We start from the raw sequence: 18154 nt of genomic DNA, 5'->3' as shown, positions 1-18154 counted from the left end.
CTTTTGTTATCTTTGCCATGTCTACTATCATATAATGCAAATTTCTTTAGGTTATGGTGGGAATGTGAAAATCTCTGTCTAGGGAGTTAATGCTATAAGAAGCGCCCCCGTTGCCGGCTGAAGTGCACTGTATAAGTTTTGACTTCAATGTGTGTGAAAATTGTTTATTCCTAGTCAGCTTTTCTGATTCCCTTGCATGTTATCCAGAAAAACATCAGGACAACCCGAAAAGTTACAAGAAGGAAGGAAGGAACCTGGTTTTTATGCATACTCTTTGGAGAGATTGTGATCTGAAAAGGGAGTAAATTTTTGACCATTTGACACCTATTGACTTTAACTTTGAATTAAGTCCTGCACTCCTGTAACTTCTTATTGACTAATGAGCTGGAGTTAGGGATTTTCTAGTACCTACAGTCTGCTTTATGAATAGGAGCCTGAGTAAACCAAGAGAGAATCTATGATTCAAACCTCAGTTTTGAAGAACTCATAAATGAATGAGCTTTTAAAGATCTTTCCAGATTTGATTAAAAAAAAAAACAACCAACCAAACAAACAAAAAACCCTCACAAAACAACAACAAAAACAACAACAACAACAACAAAACCCCCAAAACCAACCCAAAACACCACACCAGCAAGGGAATTCTTACAGTCATCAAGGATGTTTTGGGAGATAAACAAGGCTTCTAAACATCTCCCACGTTCAGTGCAATGGAAACAACTAGAGTAGAATAAGAAAAGATTTGTATCTCCTGTGACAGAAAACCAGCCAACAAAGCACAGACTTAAGAAAAAGACAAAAAATGGGATGTAACAAAAAAGTGATGTAAGATCTGGTTGGTGAAGTACTCGCTAACACTGGGGTTTGGTTAGGTTTGCTTATCTGAAATCCAACTTACATGGGTTTTTGTCAGAAACTGCAACCAAAGCTTCTTTTTTATTACTCGAGCAGTAATCCTCACATTCATAGTAATATCTGGGCACACTTCATACAAATAACTTTGAATTTTCTTTCAGTCTGTACTCAGAGATTCTCATGTCTGGGATTTACTTTTAAAATCTTGTCTATCTTACTAGCATTTACCATGGAAGTGTGAGTTATAGTATCTATAGAGTGAGCACAACATATATAATACACACTATAAGAGATTTTGTTACTTCTGACACAATTTATTGTACCTCAGCCACACAGGGTAGCAGAGGACTACACCTAACATCTGACATTCTAAGGCAGTTTAAAGAAAGTTTAACTCCATCAATAAATTCACTGCTGTGCTTTTGTGCTTCCAATTATACACAAATATTCTCAACATTTTTCACATATGCAGTTTAGCACATTAGCACATACAGCCACTTATCTCACTTATTATCACTGCAACATTTTTTCATATTAATGTCAAACAAGTCTCTGAAGCTTATCTTTTTTGCTTTTTCTACAGTACAGGTATTATAAAAATAAATATTTAATCCTTTTGTCCCTTTGCTCCTTTTCACTCTTTATGCAGGGAAAATTCAGTGTCAATATGAACTTTGCCCAAGACAGGTCTGAAACATGAGCCTACAACTGTTAATTTTAAATTGAACTCAAGCAACTTCATTCTGTGAAAGCTCTTTGTAGGCAAAATCCATTAATAGTACTATAGTGTGATAAGCCTAGAACAGGCACTCTTTCCTGTGTTCTTTGCAAATATTCTACTGGTGAATAAAACAAAAGCAAGATCATCAGCCATCCAAACAGGACAGCAATACAATTACCTTTACTTTACCAAGAGCAGCAAAAGGTAAATCTGCTGAAAACATCTTTGTTTCTATTGAATATGCATCCATTTGACAAACTTTGATTACTACATGCTTTCTTATTTTCTGTATACTCATATACAGGGTACACCCTGTATTTTCAGTTGCATTATAATGATGCCCCAGCCTGCAGCATTGGATGCAGTCATCCACTGCTAAGCTATCACATCCTGTGAAGCAAGTGACATACTTGGTGCCATAATAGAGGAGGGGGGAGGCCTTATCCCTCCCAGTAAATCCACCTCTGATACCTGAGCCAGCAAGCTGTTCTTTGGTTTCAACCAGGAATACTAAAGGTGTATTCATATTAAACTCAATTTCATCCTTTTCAATAGTGATACACCTTCATACTTACAATTCTTACATTCCTTGTTTGCTCTGTCTTTTTCCTCTGAAGGCGTCATATGTTATCTTGTCTCTGTGTAAGAGTTTTTGCATACATGCATTAGAAGATAATCTAAAGCTCGATAATCTAAATAGGGCTAAGATCCTGATACCTCTTTCCCCACTCTTTGAAAGTGGAACAGAAACACTGTTTGCCAGAAGTCACAGAGAAAGTCCTGCAGGAGAGCCAAGAAACAAGATTGGATTTTTTACCTCCCAAGTCAGTACTCTAACCACAAGCCCAGCCATCCTTTCTTGCTTATGTCTTGGCAGCTGGATTATAAACCTATTTTGTGAGTAATAAAACCAGTTAGTGATGATCGTCTGAACAGCACAAACCCAGTAACGCTATAGATGTGCTAGGGAGCGGACTTACACAGCCAAGAAGCTCAGCTGCATTACAGTCAAAGGTATAGGAATAAATGTGACAGAGGACATGCACACTTGGAAATGCATTTCCACTCAGGCAATTTACTGTGTGGGTGGGAACTTCCCAGTAGCACTTTCCCTCTTTTCCCACTGTTCCTACGTGGGTTTGGGATGAGGGTCTAAAGACAGCATGTGAATTCAGCCACTTCAGTGCATTTCTTTCATCTATCTTACAAGCAATTACAGCTCTAAAGGTGGGAGAAAGCAAGACCAGGGTGTGAATATTCTGAGTCCATCTTGAAGAATCCTTGGTTAGGAATAAACCACATTTGTCCTTTGAGCATGCTCCACATAGTCGTGAGGATGGGAAAAACTCACAAGTAGCTGGCCAATGAAGGCATGAAGGGAATCACAATTTAAAAGACGTTGACAGATCTCTCAGCCAAACTGAATCTCAGATCAGGAAAATAGGTCACAATAGTCAGGTTTTTAAAAACCTCATTAAGGGTTAGGTATTCTATGCGGTAACTGTATAGATTTCAGCTATGGGAGCAAGTCCAAAGCATGCTTTACAGGGTCCTTTGACTCTCACTAACATGTTTTTCTTTTTTCCCTTGAGGGAGAGGCCAGCAGCCAAAGTATAAAGTTCTTGTCTTTAACCCATTTGAAGAATGGGTGAGGAGGAATACCTGTTCTATTTTTTTCTGTTTTATTTCAGCATGAAGGATAGATAGATTTGGATCATATCTGATTTTTGTAGTCCTGGCTAGATAATAAACTAAAGCTTTCTGTATAACTAGCATGAAATTTAATCAGTTGCTTCTATGTGGAGGGTTTAAGAAGACAGGAAAGGTGAACCTGTTAATTCATCAACATGTAACTGTTAATACTTACTGAGGGAATTAAGGCTACAGATTAATGTTACTCTGAATAAACGAAAAATTGTAACTAGTGGTACTAAAATAACCAGAGATTGGGAGAATATTTCAAGTAAAGCTGTATATATTGTAAGCAAAAAGCACAGTACATTTGTGTTTAGAGCAAATAATCCTAATTAGTATTGATCACTAATTCATTTTCACCCTGTTCAGCAGTTCAGCATACATATTAATGCACTGTCTCAGAACTGAATGAGCCTTGGGCAAAAGTAATGTTTCTCACATGTTCCCTGTTTGATATCCAGCTTTCAGAGGTCTAAGACATATTACAGCATACAGACAGATATTGGTAAAATTCCCAGTAATCTCGGTGGGATACAGATATAAACTTCCAATAAAAGCATTTTAACCTAGATCCTACCAGGCCCTGCCTACCTTTCCTGATACCATTCTTGCTGCAGTTTGGAAGTTCTGATTTATCTCTGCTGGGACAGTGGGCAGAACATATCCGATGGATTTGGTCTCCAGACAGGGAACTGCCAAGAAGTTTCAATTTACCACATTAGCTGACTTGTAATTCTCATGGAGAAGGAGTAGATGGGAGTGACAGTGCAATCAGATCTAACTTCATTTCAGAAAACTTTACATTATTATCTGAATTATTTTCCAAACGTGATTCTGTCTCTTTACATATCCCACATACTCACAGCGAATTATGTATCATGCTGAGAAACGAGGAGAGGAATAGAAACCTAACAATTGTGGCTATAGTACAGTAAATGTTCAAAACACAACATTAAAACCACTGTTGAAATCAGGCACTTACTTAGGAAGAATACGCTAGATTTCAGATTTTCTGTGCAGCTTTAATTCGGTCTGCATCTGCCTGTCTATGATGACGTGCTGTCCAATTATATAACTCTACTGTCTATTTTCCACTTGACTACTCTCTTAGTCAGTATTCAATTTTCCTTTTTCTTTACTGTTATTACTGCTCTGTGTGGCCCCATGTATTATTTACTCACTACTCGTCAAATCCTGTCTGAGGACAGAATTATTCATTGCTTTGGCACACATTGTGATACTATCTAAGCACTTCACAGATATTAATTAGTTCACTTTCATAACAATCCTTTAAGATGAGAGAATATTATTATTGCTTTCTTTCAGAAGCAGGAATGAGGCACAGAAAGTTAAAGCTCAAAGTATCTATTGATTTGGGGTACCTAATGTAAGACAGACAGGATTCTGCAATATTTAGCATCAAGTAGCATCCCAGCCAGACCACTTTTAGTATGATCTGGAAGTACAGCTCTGAGTGCCTAACACTGCTGCAGACCAGGTCCAGACCTGCTGTAGTTGAACAAAGCGTGGGCTAGTGGAGCCAGGCACTTCTGCTAGCCCTTCTCCCCACATATGCAGGTGGTAACTGCAGGGGGTTGTATCTGGTATCACAAGGGAGCAGTCCAGTCATTCTGTAAATGCAGGCAATTAGCTCCATATTAGTTTGTACAAAAGGCATAGCTGACATGCACCAGTCTCCTATGGCAGCAAATTTATAGGCAGAAAGATAACCGTCAATGAACTCACCCACACCTATGAGATGTGGACGTTAAGGCTAACAAGCTCTTGAAGACAAGTGACTGTAGCAACTGCATTTGGGAAACCCCTATGGGGTTTTGGAACCCCATGTTCAAATGGGGCTGAGTTTTGCACGTGGTCATGCATCTGATATGTAATTGGTATGTAGCAAGCATCTTTTGTAACCACATTATCTAGCTATCTAAATGCTTACTTCACACTTGGATATGGATGAAAGTAAGCCTAAAATATGTGAAAATAATGCTGGACATTTTAGATCAGGAAATTAAATTATTATCAGAGCATGCAAAGTGACTTCAAAGACTAAAGACATTGAACAGCTACAGAGAAGAAATATTAATTTTGAGCTTTTACATTATCAGAGTGTAGAACTGCAGCAGTAGAATAACTAAAAAACACTTTTCCAGCTTGCAGAATAGTCCAGTGTCTTTGTTGACTCTGGGAACAAGTGAAATAAGAACAGGAAACTGAATTTGATCTCTCAAATTAGCAGAGTCCTCTTGCACTATTTAAGTACCAAACCTCAGAGGATGCTGCTTTTCTACAGTGCTAGACTAGACCCAGGATTACAGAATTACCAGTTGTTTGTATGTTGGTCCCAAATCTCTATGGCTGTACAGTCTATGCACATTAGCCCTCCCAGAATTACAGTTCATAGAAGAGTTCATTACTGTTGTTTGCTCACTGATGGCTAACTGCTCTCTATGGCTCCCTGCAGCCAGGAAGAATGAAACATGCTTTGGCAACTGTGGCCCTAATTCTTGTTCCTGAGCAGAAAAGGGATGTGTCTCCAAAATACACAAATTCACGTGGGAGAACTAAATCCAAAACAACATACAAACTGTATCAAAGTAGGGAGGAACTAAAAAGCATCCCCTCCTCAGTTGGGTCATGTGCTTAACCCTAAAATGATGTATATAAAAAAAGCAAAACCATTGCCCCAAAAAATCTAACATTGCACCAGTGGAAAAAAATGTCATAGGCTGTAAACCACTGGTATGTGACTTAATAGTCTGTCATTGTTCTTAATCCTGTTATTGTTTCCTTTCTATTTGTTTCCACAGCAAAATTCCAGCAGTGATAGAAAATGAATAGCAGTGAGACAGCGTGGAGTCCATCTGAAACTGTCTGGTGGTTCTTTCTCTCCGAGATTGTTGCTAGAATAAGGTTTAATCCTGCAGCCTTTACTTCTCTGATATCCTCACTGAATACTATGGGAATAGCAGTGTGAGTAGGGAGTTGGCGAACTGGACAGACAGTCACTCGTTATCCAACATCCAGCTGCCTTTGGCTACTATCACTCAGTATATTTTGCTGAATGAGAACGATTACACTAGTAATCAAATCTCCTTGGTTTTAGAACATTTCTCTCTATCCATTTTGTCTTTCACTCTAATTCTCTGCTTCTAACTTCTTTATCCATCCATCAGTCATTTTCCGTATAACTGAATATATTTTGAATTGATACAAAATGCCAACAGCACTAACTCGTCTGACTACATGTCAAAGCCCCCTCTGTGGTTTGTGGTTCTGCTTATGGTTAACTTTTCTGAATGATCTTCCTGTGGCTTTGTTCAGCCCTAGCACAAAGAAGCCCCACCTCTCTTTACAAATAACAGAGTCTGTACTCTTTGGCCATCTGTAAGTAGCTTTGACTGGCCCCAAAGAACACTACAATCTATATGGAATAGCTAACACACTTAAAATGCCCAGTAAAGATCTGAATTATTTTTTAGAACTTCTCTCCAAGAATAAGTAATCACTTTAAAAAGCCCAGTATTACAAATATGACTACAGAACTATCCTATTAGCCTGCACAGACCTAATTTACCTTCTTGGTACAGCAAAGATTAATATGGAAAAAAGAGCTTTTACTGTGAAAATAAAACAGTTTCTATAACATGGGAATTAAATCTGCTTTTATAAACATCATTGCTCTCTCATGATCTCACTACAAATATTTTATTTCTTGCACAACGTGCTATCTAAACATAAACCTTAGCACATAAAGTTAAATTAAGGATCTTCTGACCTTCAGCAGAACAACAGACAAGCAATAGATTTCACACAGCAATTCTGCTCTATTTTATTATAAAAATAGCTGTATTGATAAATATTTGTTGGGAGGAAAGTATTGTAGTAATGGAAAGAAAGTGCTACCTTACATACTTAACCCGGTATCTGGTCCTATGTTATAAATGTTTACATGTACAGAGATCATTGCTTAGAAGATATGGTAAAGACTGAGTGAGATTCTGCCAGTATGTTATATGATACAATGACTTTTTTAAGAAGAAAAGCAAGTCTCCCATTATTTTTTTCCTATGTGGCACGGAGTCTTTGCCTATAGGCAAGCACACAAAGCAGGCCAGAAAACATGTTTTCAGATTTTTCAAATACAACATGTATGAATAGACGCTCAAATAAGAGAAAAGAGAAAAAAGTTTTAAATTTCAGGCCTAACACTTCATTAAACCACTCATTACTCATGTCTGTGTGTTATCATAACTGTCTAAACCTTGTAAATCCAGATTCACAGTAAACTTAATCTGTAATCTTAAAGAAAAGTCTGGCCAAGTGCTGTCTTCTGAGCTGAACTCGTACTATGAAAGAACATGTAATTTCAGAACTAGTATGGATGATAATGTTAAAATTAAGGATGTAAATTCTGCACTGATACACACTACGTGCAACTCCAATGAAGATAAAAGGATTATGTGGTTTATATATAAGATTACGGTCCTCAGATTTAACTGAAAATTCTATCTCAAAAAAAAAGGATTTCTAACATCAGATTTTACAACCTCTGCAGCCTTCCTGGCATTGCCAAAGTCATGAAATTAAGACAGTATGAGATTATTGTTCTGATTCCAACACTGAAGGAAAAAAACAATTCTGATGTAGGAGCCAGATTTTGGTTGGCTTTCACCATGTGGACAGGCAAGGGCAGGCCGTATATTTGCCAATGAATTATTGTCTTTCCGTCTAAGACTGGAAACCTGGGTGAGACACTGGCTTTGTGGTACAAATAGGTGGCTCATAGAATGGAGACATGGCTACCAACAAATTTCTCATTATCCACTAAGTCAGCATATGAGGACAGTAGCACTGGGTCACTATCAATCCCCTATCAGTCACTCTAAACTTGAGATTTTGGGGCAAGCCTTCCACTCTCATTACTTGACCCACTCAGTCTCCAGCTGCTCCTTGTCAGTTAAAGATGTTCATCGTAAAAGTTAATTCCCAAGGTACATTGACATTGAAGAGCACATTTATGTCACTCCAGAAAGGAATTGTTCACTAACGATAGCAAACTTCCTGTAAATCCTTCACAAATCCCAGCAGCTGCTCTTTAAGAACTTTCTGGATGAGGTACTTCTACCCTGGAATCAGTAGCGGGCCACCTTCTAGACCAATGTCTTGACTCTCAGTCTTAATGAGGTTTGGACTGAGTGACTAGGGATTCTTTGCTTGACTCTAGGGAACTTACCCACCTTGGTGATGCATGGTGGTGGGTACTGTCCTGGTTTCGGCTGGGATAGAGGTAATTGTCTTCCTAGTAGCTGGTACGGTGTTATGCTTTGAGTTCAGTATGCAAAGAATGTTGATCATGCTGATGTTTTCAGTTGTTGCTAAGTAGTGTTTAGTCTGAAGTCAAAGATTTTTCAGCTTCTCATGCCCAGCCAGTGAGAAAGCTGGAGGGGCACAAGAAGTTGGCACAGGACAGAGCCAGGGCACCTGACCCAAGCTGGCCAACGGGGTATTCCATACCGTGTGACGCCACACCTAGCATAGGAAGTGGGGGGAGTGTGTGTGGGGGATCGCAGCTCAGGAACTAGCTGGGTGTCGATCGGCGGGTGGTGAGCAATTGCACTGCACATCATTTGTACATTCCAATCCTTTTATTATTGCTGTTGTCGTTTTATTAGTGTTATCATTATCATTATTCGTTTCTTCTTTTCTGTTCTATTAAACCGTTCTTATCTCAACCCACGAGTTTTACTTCTTTTCCTGATTTTCTCCCCCATCCCACTGGGTGGGGGGGGAGTGAGTGAGTGGCTGCGTGGTGCTTAGTTGCTGGCTGGGGTTAAACCACGACAGTGACTTTCATGTTATTTGGAGAAATGTTCATGGATTCTTGATGTTAAAGAAGAATCTCATGGATTCCAGTTGTGCCTACTAGACACAGTCACAAAGGATGCCGGATGCAGCAATGCAGGATGCCTTAAACCAGTGGCTTCATTTAGCATTCAGTGGCGAAGTCGCAAACTTCAGCTAAAGCCACAAGCCACCTTCATATCAAGGGCCATTCAGGTGATATCTCATTGCTAGCAAATACTCAGAAAGTAATGCCTGCAGCTCTAAAATTTCCTAAGTACACGGAAATATGTATTCTATAATGTAGTTTTGACTCTAGCACTCATGTCATAATACAATATTTTCATGGTATATGAGCAACACAGTCTGTTCAGTTATACCTTTAGTCCCTTCCAACACTTCAACACAGTTAAAATTTTAAACCTCAGAATTCATTTAGTAAGTTCAATTATTTTCTGGCAAGTAATTATTTTGACAAACATATCCAGAGCATCGGTACACCATAGGTCTTCAATTCATTCTACCTATTTAACTTCAGTCTTAACTTTGTTCTTAGGAAAAACTAAACAAAATGAGATCATGGGGGTTTTGTGCTAATTACAGGTTAGCATGTTTTATGTGTAATTTACATCCTAGATTTTCCAGCAGTTACCCCTAGAAGCCTTAGGGAGTACCTAATTTTAAACAGCAGAAATATTCCTACTCCCAGAACTTCATAGGTGAGATTTTCAGTACTTCTATTATTTTTACTAAAGTGGTCAACCTCAAAACATGCAAACCTGAAGATCTGATCCATGGAATAGGAGTTTCACATCCTAAATAAGCAAGTGAGCACTTGCTATGAAGTTTAAACACATCCAGAATAAATACACCAGTCTTACTGCACTCAACTGCCTTGAGTTATTCCTATCAAGTCTCAAGTCAAGACTTCAGTGAGGCAGAGGAGGAGGAAACCTGAGAACTGGCATTCTTCTTGGAACACTAGTTAATTTTTAACTGGTGAAAAATAAGACTGTTTCTACAGCAAGAGTGCATTAGATCCTGCCTTTCAGCGGCAAAACAGAGCTTCCAAGCCCTTAGGCACATTACTCTCTTTTAATTGTTCATTTCCTCTCTACTGTTCTGTGTGCAAGAAGTGAACAGATTATTATCACTCTAAATAATATACTACAGTTTGCCTTCTCTACAGTTCCTCAAGAATTTGTGAGGCATAGATGCATTTGCCGGTAACTGACATGAAAATTTGTAGAAAACAAGCCATGTGAATAACAAAGCAAATACTTGTAAAGAGTTCCAGGACATCACTTTTAAGTAACTTTTATAGTAACTTGAAATATTAAAATCATTATTATACAAGCTGCATTTTTATTCCTTCACTGTTCTGTAAAGATGTTGCTCCAACAGCAGCTGCTGTGGTCCTGTCATCCCTCATCCTCATCCTTCATCTGCCCTTCTATCATCTTAACATGTCAAAAAAAGTCTTGTAATAGTGGATGTAACATGCCCAAATGATAGTCCTTTCCATGGTTACTTATATTTCTTACACAGTTTCCTAACAAATGAGCAAATAGTCAGCAAAAGCTGAGATTAGTTTTCCACTTCTTAAGAGGCCTCTAAAATCAGGAGATCGAGTTTGCAGTTACAAGCAAGCATCAGTACCCTGGAGAGATTTTCCAAGAGGTTGGGCAGATCCAGCCTTTTCCAGGTTTTGAAGGACGCGACCCATGGACTGAAGCTTTCCTTCAGTTAAGCTGGCTATGTAACAGCAAAGCCTTTACAACTTGCAAGAAATTTTGTAACACAGCATGAAGTCTTGCTGCAGAAAGGGTTATGTTGTGATTCACTGACCAATATAAATATCATGTGATTGGAACGAGACATTAATAAAAAAGAATCCCTTGATATTTCTTGAAAACAGAACACCTGGTATCTGCTGATTAGACACTTGCAGTAGCTGTGATTACATTTTTGATTCCTTCAGAGCTTACATATATCCAGATCTAACAATCCAGCTAAAAGGACAACTCATAGCTCTAAGTAGCAATGGACTCAAAAGCAACACAAGTAGGAGACAATAATCTTCTCACTCAACAAAAATATACTAAATACCATGTGGAAAATAGCTCTTTACCATCCAGCTTCCCTAAAGTGTCACCCCATGTTCCATTCTCACATACATTTTATTTTACTATCTAGCTCTTCCGTATAACCACTGATACAAAGATGTTTTTCTGAATACAATGGCCTTGCTATTTCTTTACCCAATTATTTGCTAACAGGTGGTAGATAAAAGTTCTGTATGTTGCAAAATGTAGGAGAAATTGCTTTTGGATGGCCTTGCAGTTTCTGAAGAAGATTAGGACTTTAGCTCTCTCCGATAACTTAGCTTTGAAGTATCCATATGGATTACGTCAAACTGTAAGCATAGATAATAGAAGCACTAATGAGCACTCTTTAGGATAAGATGTATCAAACATGCAGAAGATCACACTGCGCAGAATCATCCGAGAACGGTCAAACAGCGGACAAGAGAGGAAGGCTACTGAAGACCACCAGAGGATTCCTGAAGACCACCAGAGACCTCGAGTATGCCTGCGCGAAGGACATTTACATATGATAATGAGTTCCCGGAAATCAGATGAATATATATACAGAACTGTATATAAACTATGCAATTAGCCTGACCAGGTGCACACAATAGGAGGAGAAATCCCATGTGTGCCCAGCGCTGCCATAAAGGATACCTGCTTAATAGTCTTCTGACTATTGAGTCCTGATTTCTGCTTTTCACGGCATCACCACAAAGCTTAAACTCCCATACTGGGTATAACAGAGCCAGTACCAGTAAAATCCATGAAGTACTACTCTTCCTTACATTTTTCATATATTGCCAAGTCTGAAGTGACAGCATCTCTTTTGAATGACATGTGAAGTAGATCATGAGTGGCATCCTTGGGTGCTTTGGTAAAAGTAATTGCAGTGCTCTGCCTAAATTCATTTGGATAATTACAAGGCTCTCATTTGAATTTAGCCTATTAGCTTTTGCTAGAAGTGTTCTTGTTCGCTTCATCCTGCCAGCCTTTTCACTTTTTTGCCCTTTTCAGCAGCTACTGAATTTCAATGGTAATTGAAACACTTCTCTTTGGGGAATCATGCAGGCAGAGACTTGCAACAAGGCAATCTATTATTTTAAAGTTGTGTCAAGCAGGATGCACCTGTACTTCTTTAAGATATGCATCAAAAAATGTGTTATTCTCATGAGTTTGTGCACTTTACATTTTTGCAATTTACAATACAGCTTTACCAGGATGCCTGCTTTCTGTATTTTCCACGAGTTCAACATGAATCAAATACTTATTCCCGCCCCGCCCCCCCCCCCGCAAAAAAACTGAAAAATAAGCTTATATTAGCTTGAAAATAGCCCGTTGTATGTTGAAATCCTGGGGGTTTCTTCCTTTGATTTGCCTTCCCGCACAAGTATTTCGCAGACTGATGGTGGTGCCTGGCACCAGCAGGCAGCAGGCCCTGCGCGGTTCCCTTCTCGCAGCTGTTTTCCCGTCTCACCACAAGATGGCGGTGTGACCACAAGATGGCGGGGTGACCCCTTTGCGCGGGCACCCGGTTTCTCCCCGCCAGCTGTTCCAAAATGCCAATGGATCCCATCCCTGTCCTTCGGGAATCCGCGGGAGATACGGAGACCGTAAATACGTGCGGTCAGCCAAAGAGAGCGTGGGCTGAGAAGTGCAAGGCCACCATAACTAATTGTCTGGCTTCAGTTTTGCAAAGAACCGCTCTGCAATAGTTCCCACGGCAACTGGTGGTTTCCTGCCCACCATGCAGCATGGGGCGAGGCCTTCACACGCACACGCACAGAAAAAAAAAAGGGGGAAGAAAACCCGAGGCACTGAGCTGGCAATTAAGGACATTGATCCTGCTCCTGCCAGATCTGCTCAGAACGTTTAAAATTGCCTCAGTAATCAATCGTTGTTAAAATGCATTTCTCGACTGAAGCGTGCTATAGATATTTGAAGAGTGTAGCACCGTAAGCATCAAAAGTTCCTCAGCATTGCAGCACCACGTCCATATTTAAATCTGAAAGCCCAAAAATGTATTTGAAGTTGCTGGGTTGTTTGCATTTCAAGGGTGGTTTCTTTTTCCAGTTGACATATTCTCCGTGTCAGCAACAAAGACATATGTAGGAAAGATGGTGCTAATTCCTGATCCTTTAGGTGGCAGAGAGGAGAGGGGACTGGGTCCAAGGAGAGAGCAGGATGGGAGAGCAGAAAGAGGCTACACAGCTTCCTTACCAAAATCTTCCCAATTCCTTGTCCTGCAGAGTAGAAAGGGATCCTATAAACTTCTGTAGAGCTTGGCTTATGACATGAATTTAAAGGGTATTCAAAGCATCTTTTGTGCTAATTAGACCAGACGGACAGTTCCAAGTATGCTTAACATAGACATTTGAAAGACTAACGCAACTGTTTCTGGGAATAGATGCAGCTGTCCCACAGTGAGCTGCACTGAGGTGGTGACTTCTGTTTTCATTTAAAGTGTTGAGTACAGGCAAGTTTACCTTTTTCTAGAGAAGATGGGAATAATTAAAACAAAATAAAAAATAAAAGAATGAGGTATTCCTGCACAGTGCATTTATTAATGAAGTGCAAAATTGAAGTAAAGTAAGTCAGGCTATCATCACAGAATTCAGTTGGGACAGTAATAACTTTCAGCAATCTCTAAAAGCATACTATCACAACCAACCAGGCATACTGCTTCACTTCAGGGTTAAAGTTTCCTCATCAGATGAATCATTGGCTAGCAAAACAGAAAACAGCTGCCGAACAGATAACAGGCAATGCTCCAGGTTATTTTTATCACTATTTTAGCAAGCCATACATTTGGAATTGCATTTTTAAATGATTTCTGGAGGACAGTTTGAGAGGAGATGAGCCAATAGTTAAATAAAGTAGCATAACTCTCCTTTCCCACAATATTCAATTAAATGGTTGGCCATTAGTGTAAGTTATCTTGAACCCTTCAGCTACCTTTGAAAGTTTCCTTACCTTGTGATGCAGCCTTCATGACTCTAAAATCAAATAGCAACCTTAGAACTTTAATTTTAGATGTGTCCAGTAATTGTGCTCTGCTATCGACTCAATACAGAAGTTCATTTCTAATAGCTATCAAAAGTCAGCTGCCTCTTTCTTCGTGACTCCATTAACAACCAAAGATCCCATATAAACTGACTTGCCATTTTCATGGTAATGGAAGATCTAACGGCAAGAGAGAGTCAGAGCTCTGAACAACAATAACCAAACAAGAAGGGATAAAAGTCTCTCGTTTGATTATTTCTAGCATTAGTGCAACAGAGGGAAAGAAACAGTTTTCACCATCAGTTGCCATAGTGCATTCTGCTTTACGTTACCAAGCCCAGCTAGAGGGATTTTCTGGCAAACATACTAAAATTTGGAAATGCTTTTCCCTTTTCACTGCACTTTCCTCATAGATGTTGTTAACCAAACTATTAACACTTGTAGGCATTATTTGCCCTGAGATCACAGAGTAGCAAGAAGATTACACCACAGAGAGCCTTTGAGGTCATCAGTCCTGCTCCCCAGACATATGCAGTAGATGGGATCATAGATTAAAGCTGTTAAGCTCCAGAAGATGAAGGTTACTGGGACAATGTGATAGCATTAAGGATTTCGAGCTGTCTTTACTGCTTTGCTGGGGAAAAGAAACTGCCCTCTTCTGGAAGCTGTGAAACATGAGCTTTCACTGCAATTCTCCCTGCACACTTGAGTCTTGAGTCCCTGACATGCTGCCGTTTGTAAGTCACTAAGACTGCAGATTCAGCCTTTCAGGCACCCCCTCTTCGGGCAGGCAAGTTCCCTCCTCCTGCCAATGACATGGTTAACCATGCCCGTATTTCACCCATGCACAGCTTCTGCAACAACATCCAATGCACTTGATAATTTTACAGTTTACCGAATCTGAAATCTGCTTCGTTTCTTCTGTCAAGCTAATTAAATCCCTTCCCTCAGTAACTTTGAATTTCAGTTAGAAGAAGTACAGAGTTTGCATCTATTGCCCTGTATCCCTTGGAAAAACAGAATTATTAAGCTTCCATTCAAATCAAAGAAACATTCTCAATGTCAAACAGCACAATATTGCAATAATCGGAGGTGCATTAAAATTTTGCTTTTCCTACTTATGCATGAAAACTGTGCATGTGTTGAAGCCACTCAAGACCCCAGAACTATAAATAGTGCTCTATTGTTAGTGGATAAAAGATGAAACAAGTCTCCTGGCACTGAAGCCCAGCACGCCCTATTAAATGTTAAGGTCTGCCTGTGCTAAAAGTGAAAGGCGACATCAACCACTAAACTAGCCTGAGGGTAAGGCATATGATTGGGAAGAGTTTGCTCTGACTCTGCAGCTTCCCCAAAGCGACCTGAGCAGCAACTTATCTTTCTGCTTCAGCAATGGCAGAAGCTGTTATAAGACACTGGGTGGAAACTCCCGTACGCTATCAAGAGCAGTTTGCTGTCCAAGAGCTGGAAGCACACAAACTGGATCACTCTTTATACGCTTTGCCGGGCCCTTCTATGGCTGCACTAAGCAACAGAAGGTGTATCACAGAAAGTACGTCTGGGGCCGGGAAGAGTGGCCAGGAGGAGGAAAACACGCACTTTCAGGTCTTGCTGGACGTCGTGCAGTTCCGCCCCGAAGATATCATTATTCAGACATTTGAAGGCTGGCTCCTGATCAAAGCTCAGCATGGACCCAGGATGGATGAACACGGTTTCGTATCCAGAAGCTTTACCAGGCAGTACAAATTACCTCATGGAGTGGAGAACAAAGACTTGTCTGCGCTTTTCTGCCATGATGGCATTTTGGTTGTTGAAATGAAGAAAGCACCGGGAAAGAACTAGAACCTTGTCCGTAGTTTATTGGTGAGATAAAATCATTCTCAATATAACAATACTATTCAAGCAATGCTGTGGAGTGTAGTAAGCATGTGGCTGTATTTATATAATAGTAAAGGAAAATCTTTGTATATATTTTTCAGTATGCTGAGTTTATTGTTTATTGTGAAATGTTAGACTGCTTGCCTCCAGCTACATATGTGTTGGAAAGCCAGGATTTTTGAACAGCAGAAAGTTTAGGCTAGTCACAGCAAGAGCAAAAAAAAATCCATTTGATAACATATCAAAAATAAAGCACATTTATGAGTTCAGTAGGAGGTCTTGTATTTCTAAGGAATAACCATTTGTCATACATAGTCATAATCATTAAAGAAGCATTTTTCATACATAGTCATAATTATTAAAAAAGCAATAGATAGATTGTGAGTCTTACAGAAATTTAATTTACGTGCCAAAAAATCTGTTTGCTAATTTTTGAGATTAAATTCTTCTTCCTTAGGCTTTGGAAAAGCACACAAACTGAAGGATACTATGAAGGAAAAAAAACCCTATTTCCACAGTCCAAGCTTGTATACAAAAGAAACCCCAAACTTGAGACCTTACTTTTTAGAAGTGTGTTGCATGTTTGAATCTGTAAGAAAAAATAATAATCGCTGACTATATTTGCTTGAAAGTACAGTAAGAAGAAATAATACTTTCTGTCAAAGACAAATCAATTTGAAAGAAAACTTTCAAAGACATTTAGAAAATTGGTTTTAACATATTTTGTTATCTACTAGCAACTGAAGAAAAAATATATTGCTCACAAATAGTCAAAAGGATCAAATTCTTCCTTGTGAAGCCCCAGTAATAAAAAGGCATTGCTCTAGCACAGATGCCTTCATTCTTACACGTTTTAGGTAGTCTTCCTGTTCAATCAGATGAATATTTTATTCTTTATGTTGCTTGACAGTTTAGGCTGAGATCCCACAACTGTGTCTTCAAGAGCAAATTCTTCTGCCTATGTATAGACCCACTCTCCCTGTATGAACATGGACTCTACATGAAGCTAATTTTAAGTACAGGGGTACCTTACTACAGACACAGGTTTAATTTCTGTCCCACTGTCTCTCATTTCATGAGAGTTGTAGAGACAAAAAAAAAATCCACCCACTATATCTAGTATCTGGTCTTCTCAACATAAAAAAACCCCAATGCTGTAAGTGAGTTTGTAAATACTCAAACATTTGAGGCGATCTACAGCTGCAAGTCGAACTGCCTCCTTTTATGTGTACTGAAGATGAGTATGACTGCTGTGCTATGAATAGTAAAGGAATGTGGAATGGAAAGTGCCAAGTTAAATACAGACTCTTTATGATACTCATCTGCTGTTTGGACAAATCAAAAACATATTCAAATGAAACTGAATACAAATACAATTTTAAGAATATGAGAAAAATCTGATGAACAAAACCCAGGCTCTCGCTAGCTGAAGCCAGAGAGTTCCTTTAGTTTAAAATGAAAGCCCCAAGCTTTTGTGTCTGCACATGTCCATTCATTAGAAAGGTTTATGTCATGGTTGTTTAGACTTGAAGATATTTGAAGCAACTGATTTTACAAAAGTGGGTAGTTCAAGTCTTACATTTTATTTATTATTTGTACTAAAACACAAGGAATTTGTACAAGAAATGCAGAATAAAGTTTGGATTGTGAATTTCCATCATGTGCAATTATTTTATTTTTTTTAATAGAGCAGAAGTCAAGAACCTAATGTTTTCTAACAAACCAAACCAAATATAAAACATGTGTCTCTACATTTCCACTCAACCCACACTTTTCCCTCATATTGCCTGTGTTTAATTTGTGGATTGGTTTAAGATAATAAATGATCACACTAGAAAATCAGACCGAGATTTTCAACACTTCTAGGTTAAGATGCTTCGTCAGCCAGGAATCTGATGGAAGATGTAATGTGGATTTAAAAAAAATGAATTCTAGGTACAGATCTGGATTTAAACTTTACACGCCAGCTTTATAAAAGCTCACAAGTTTAGACCCATGGTTTCTACATCACCTTATGGCATAACTGTTGGGATAGAGTTCAGGATCACCAGTTACTAAT

At 39.0% G+C, this 18154-nt stretch overlaps 1 protein-coding gene across 1 annotated transcript; it reads left to right on the top strand.

The window, feature by feature from the left end:
* Positions 1-15498: 15498 nt before the first annotated feature.
* On the top strand, positions 15499-17750 carry HSPB3 (heat shock protein family B (small) member 3). The gene has a single exon (XM_030005893.1). It carries the CDS (start codon positions 15610-15612, stop codon positions 16057-16059), a length of 450 nt encoding a protein of 149 aa, XP_029861753.1. The 5' UTR covers positions 15499-15609; the 3' UTR covers positions 16060-17750.
* Positions 17751-18154: the final 404 nt, after the last annotated feature.

This window comes from Aquila chrysaetos, chromosome Z (assembly GCF_900496995.4).
Source record: "Aquila chrysaetos chrysaetos chromosome Z, bAquChr1.4, whole genome shotgun sequence".
Taxonomy (NCBI): domain Eukaryota; kingdom Metazoa; phylum Chordata; class Aves; order Accipitriformes; family Accipitridae; genus Aquila; species Aquila chrysaetos.
The sequence above is the reverse complement of the archived record's forward strand: the minus strand, read 5'-3'. Positions and strand labels throughout refer to the sequence as shown.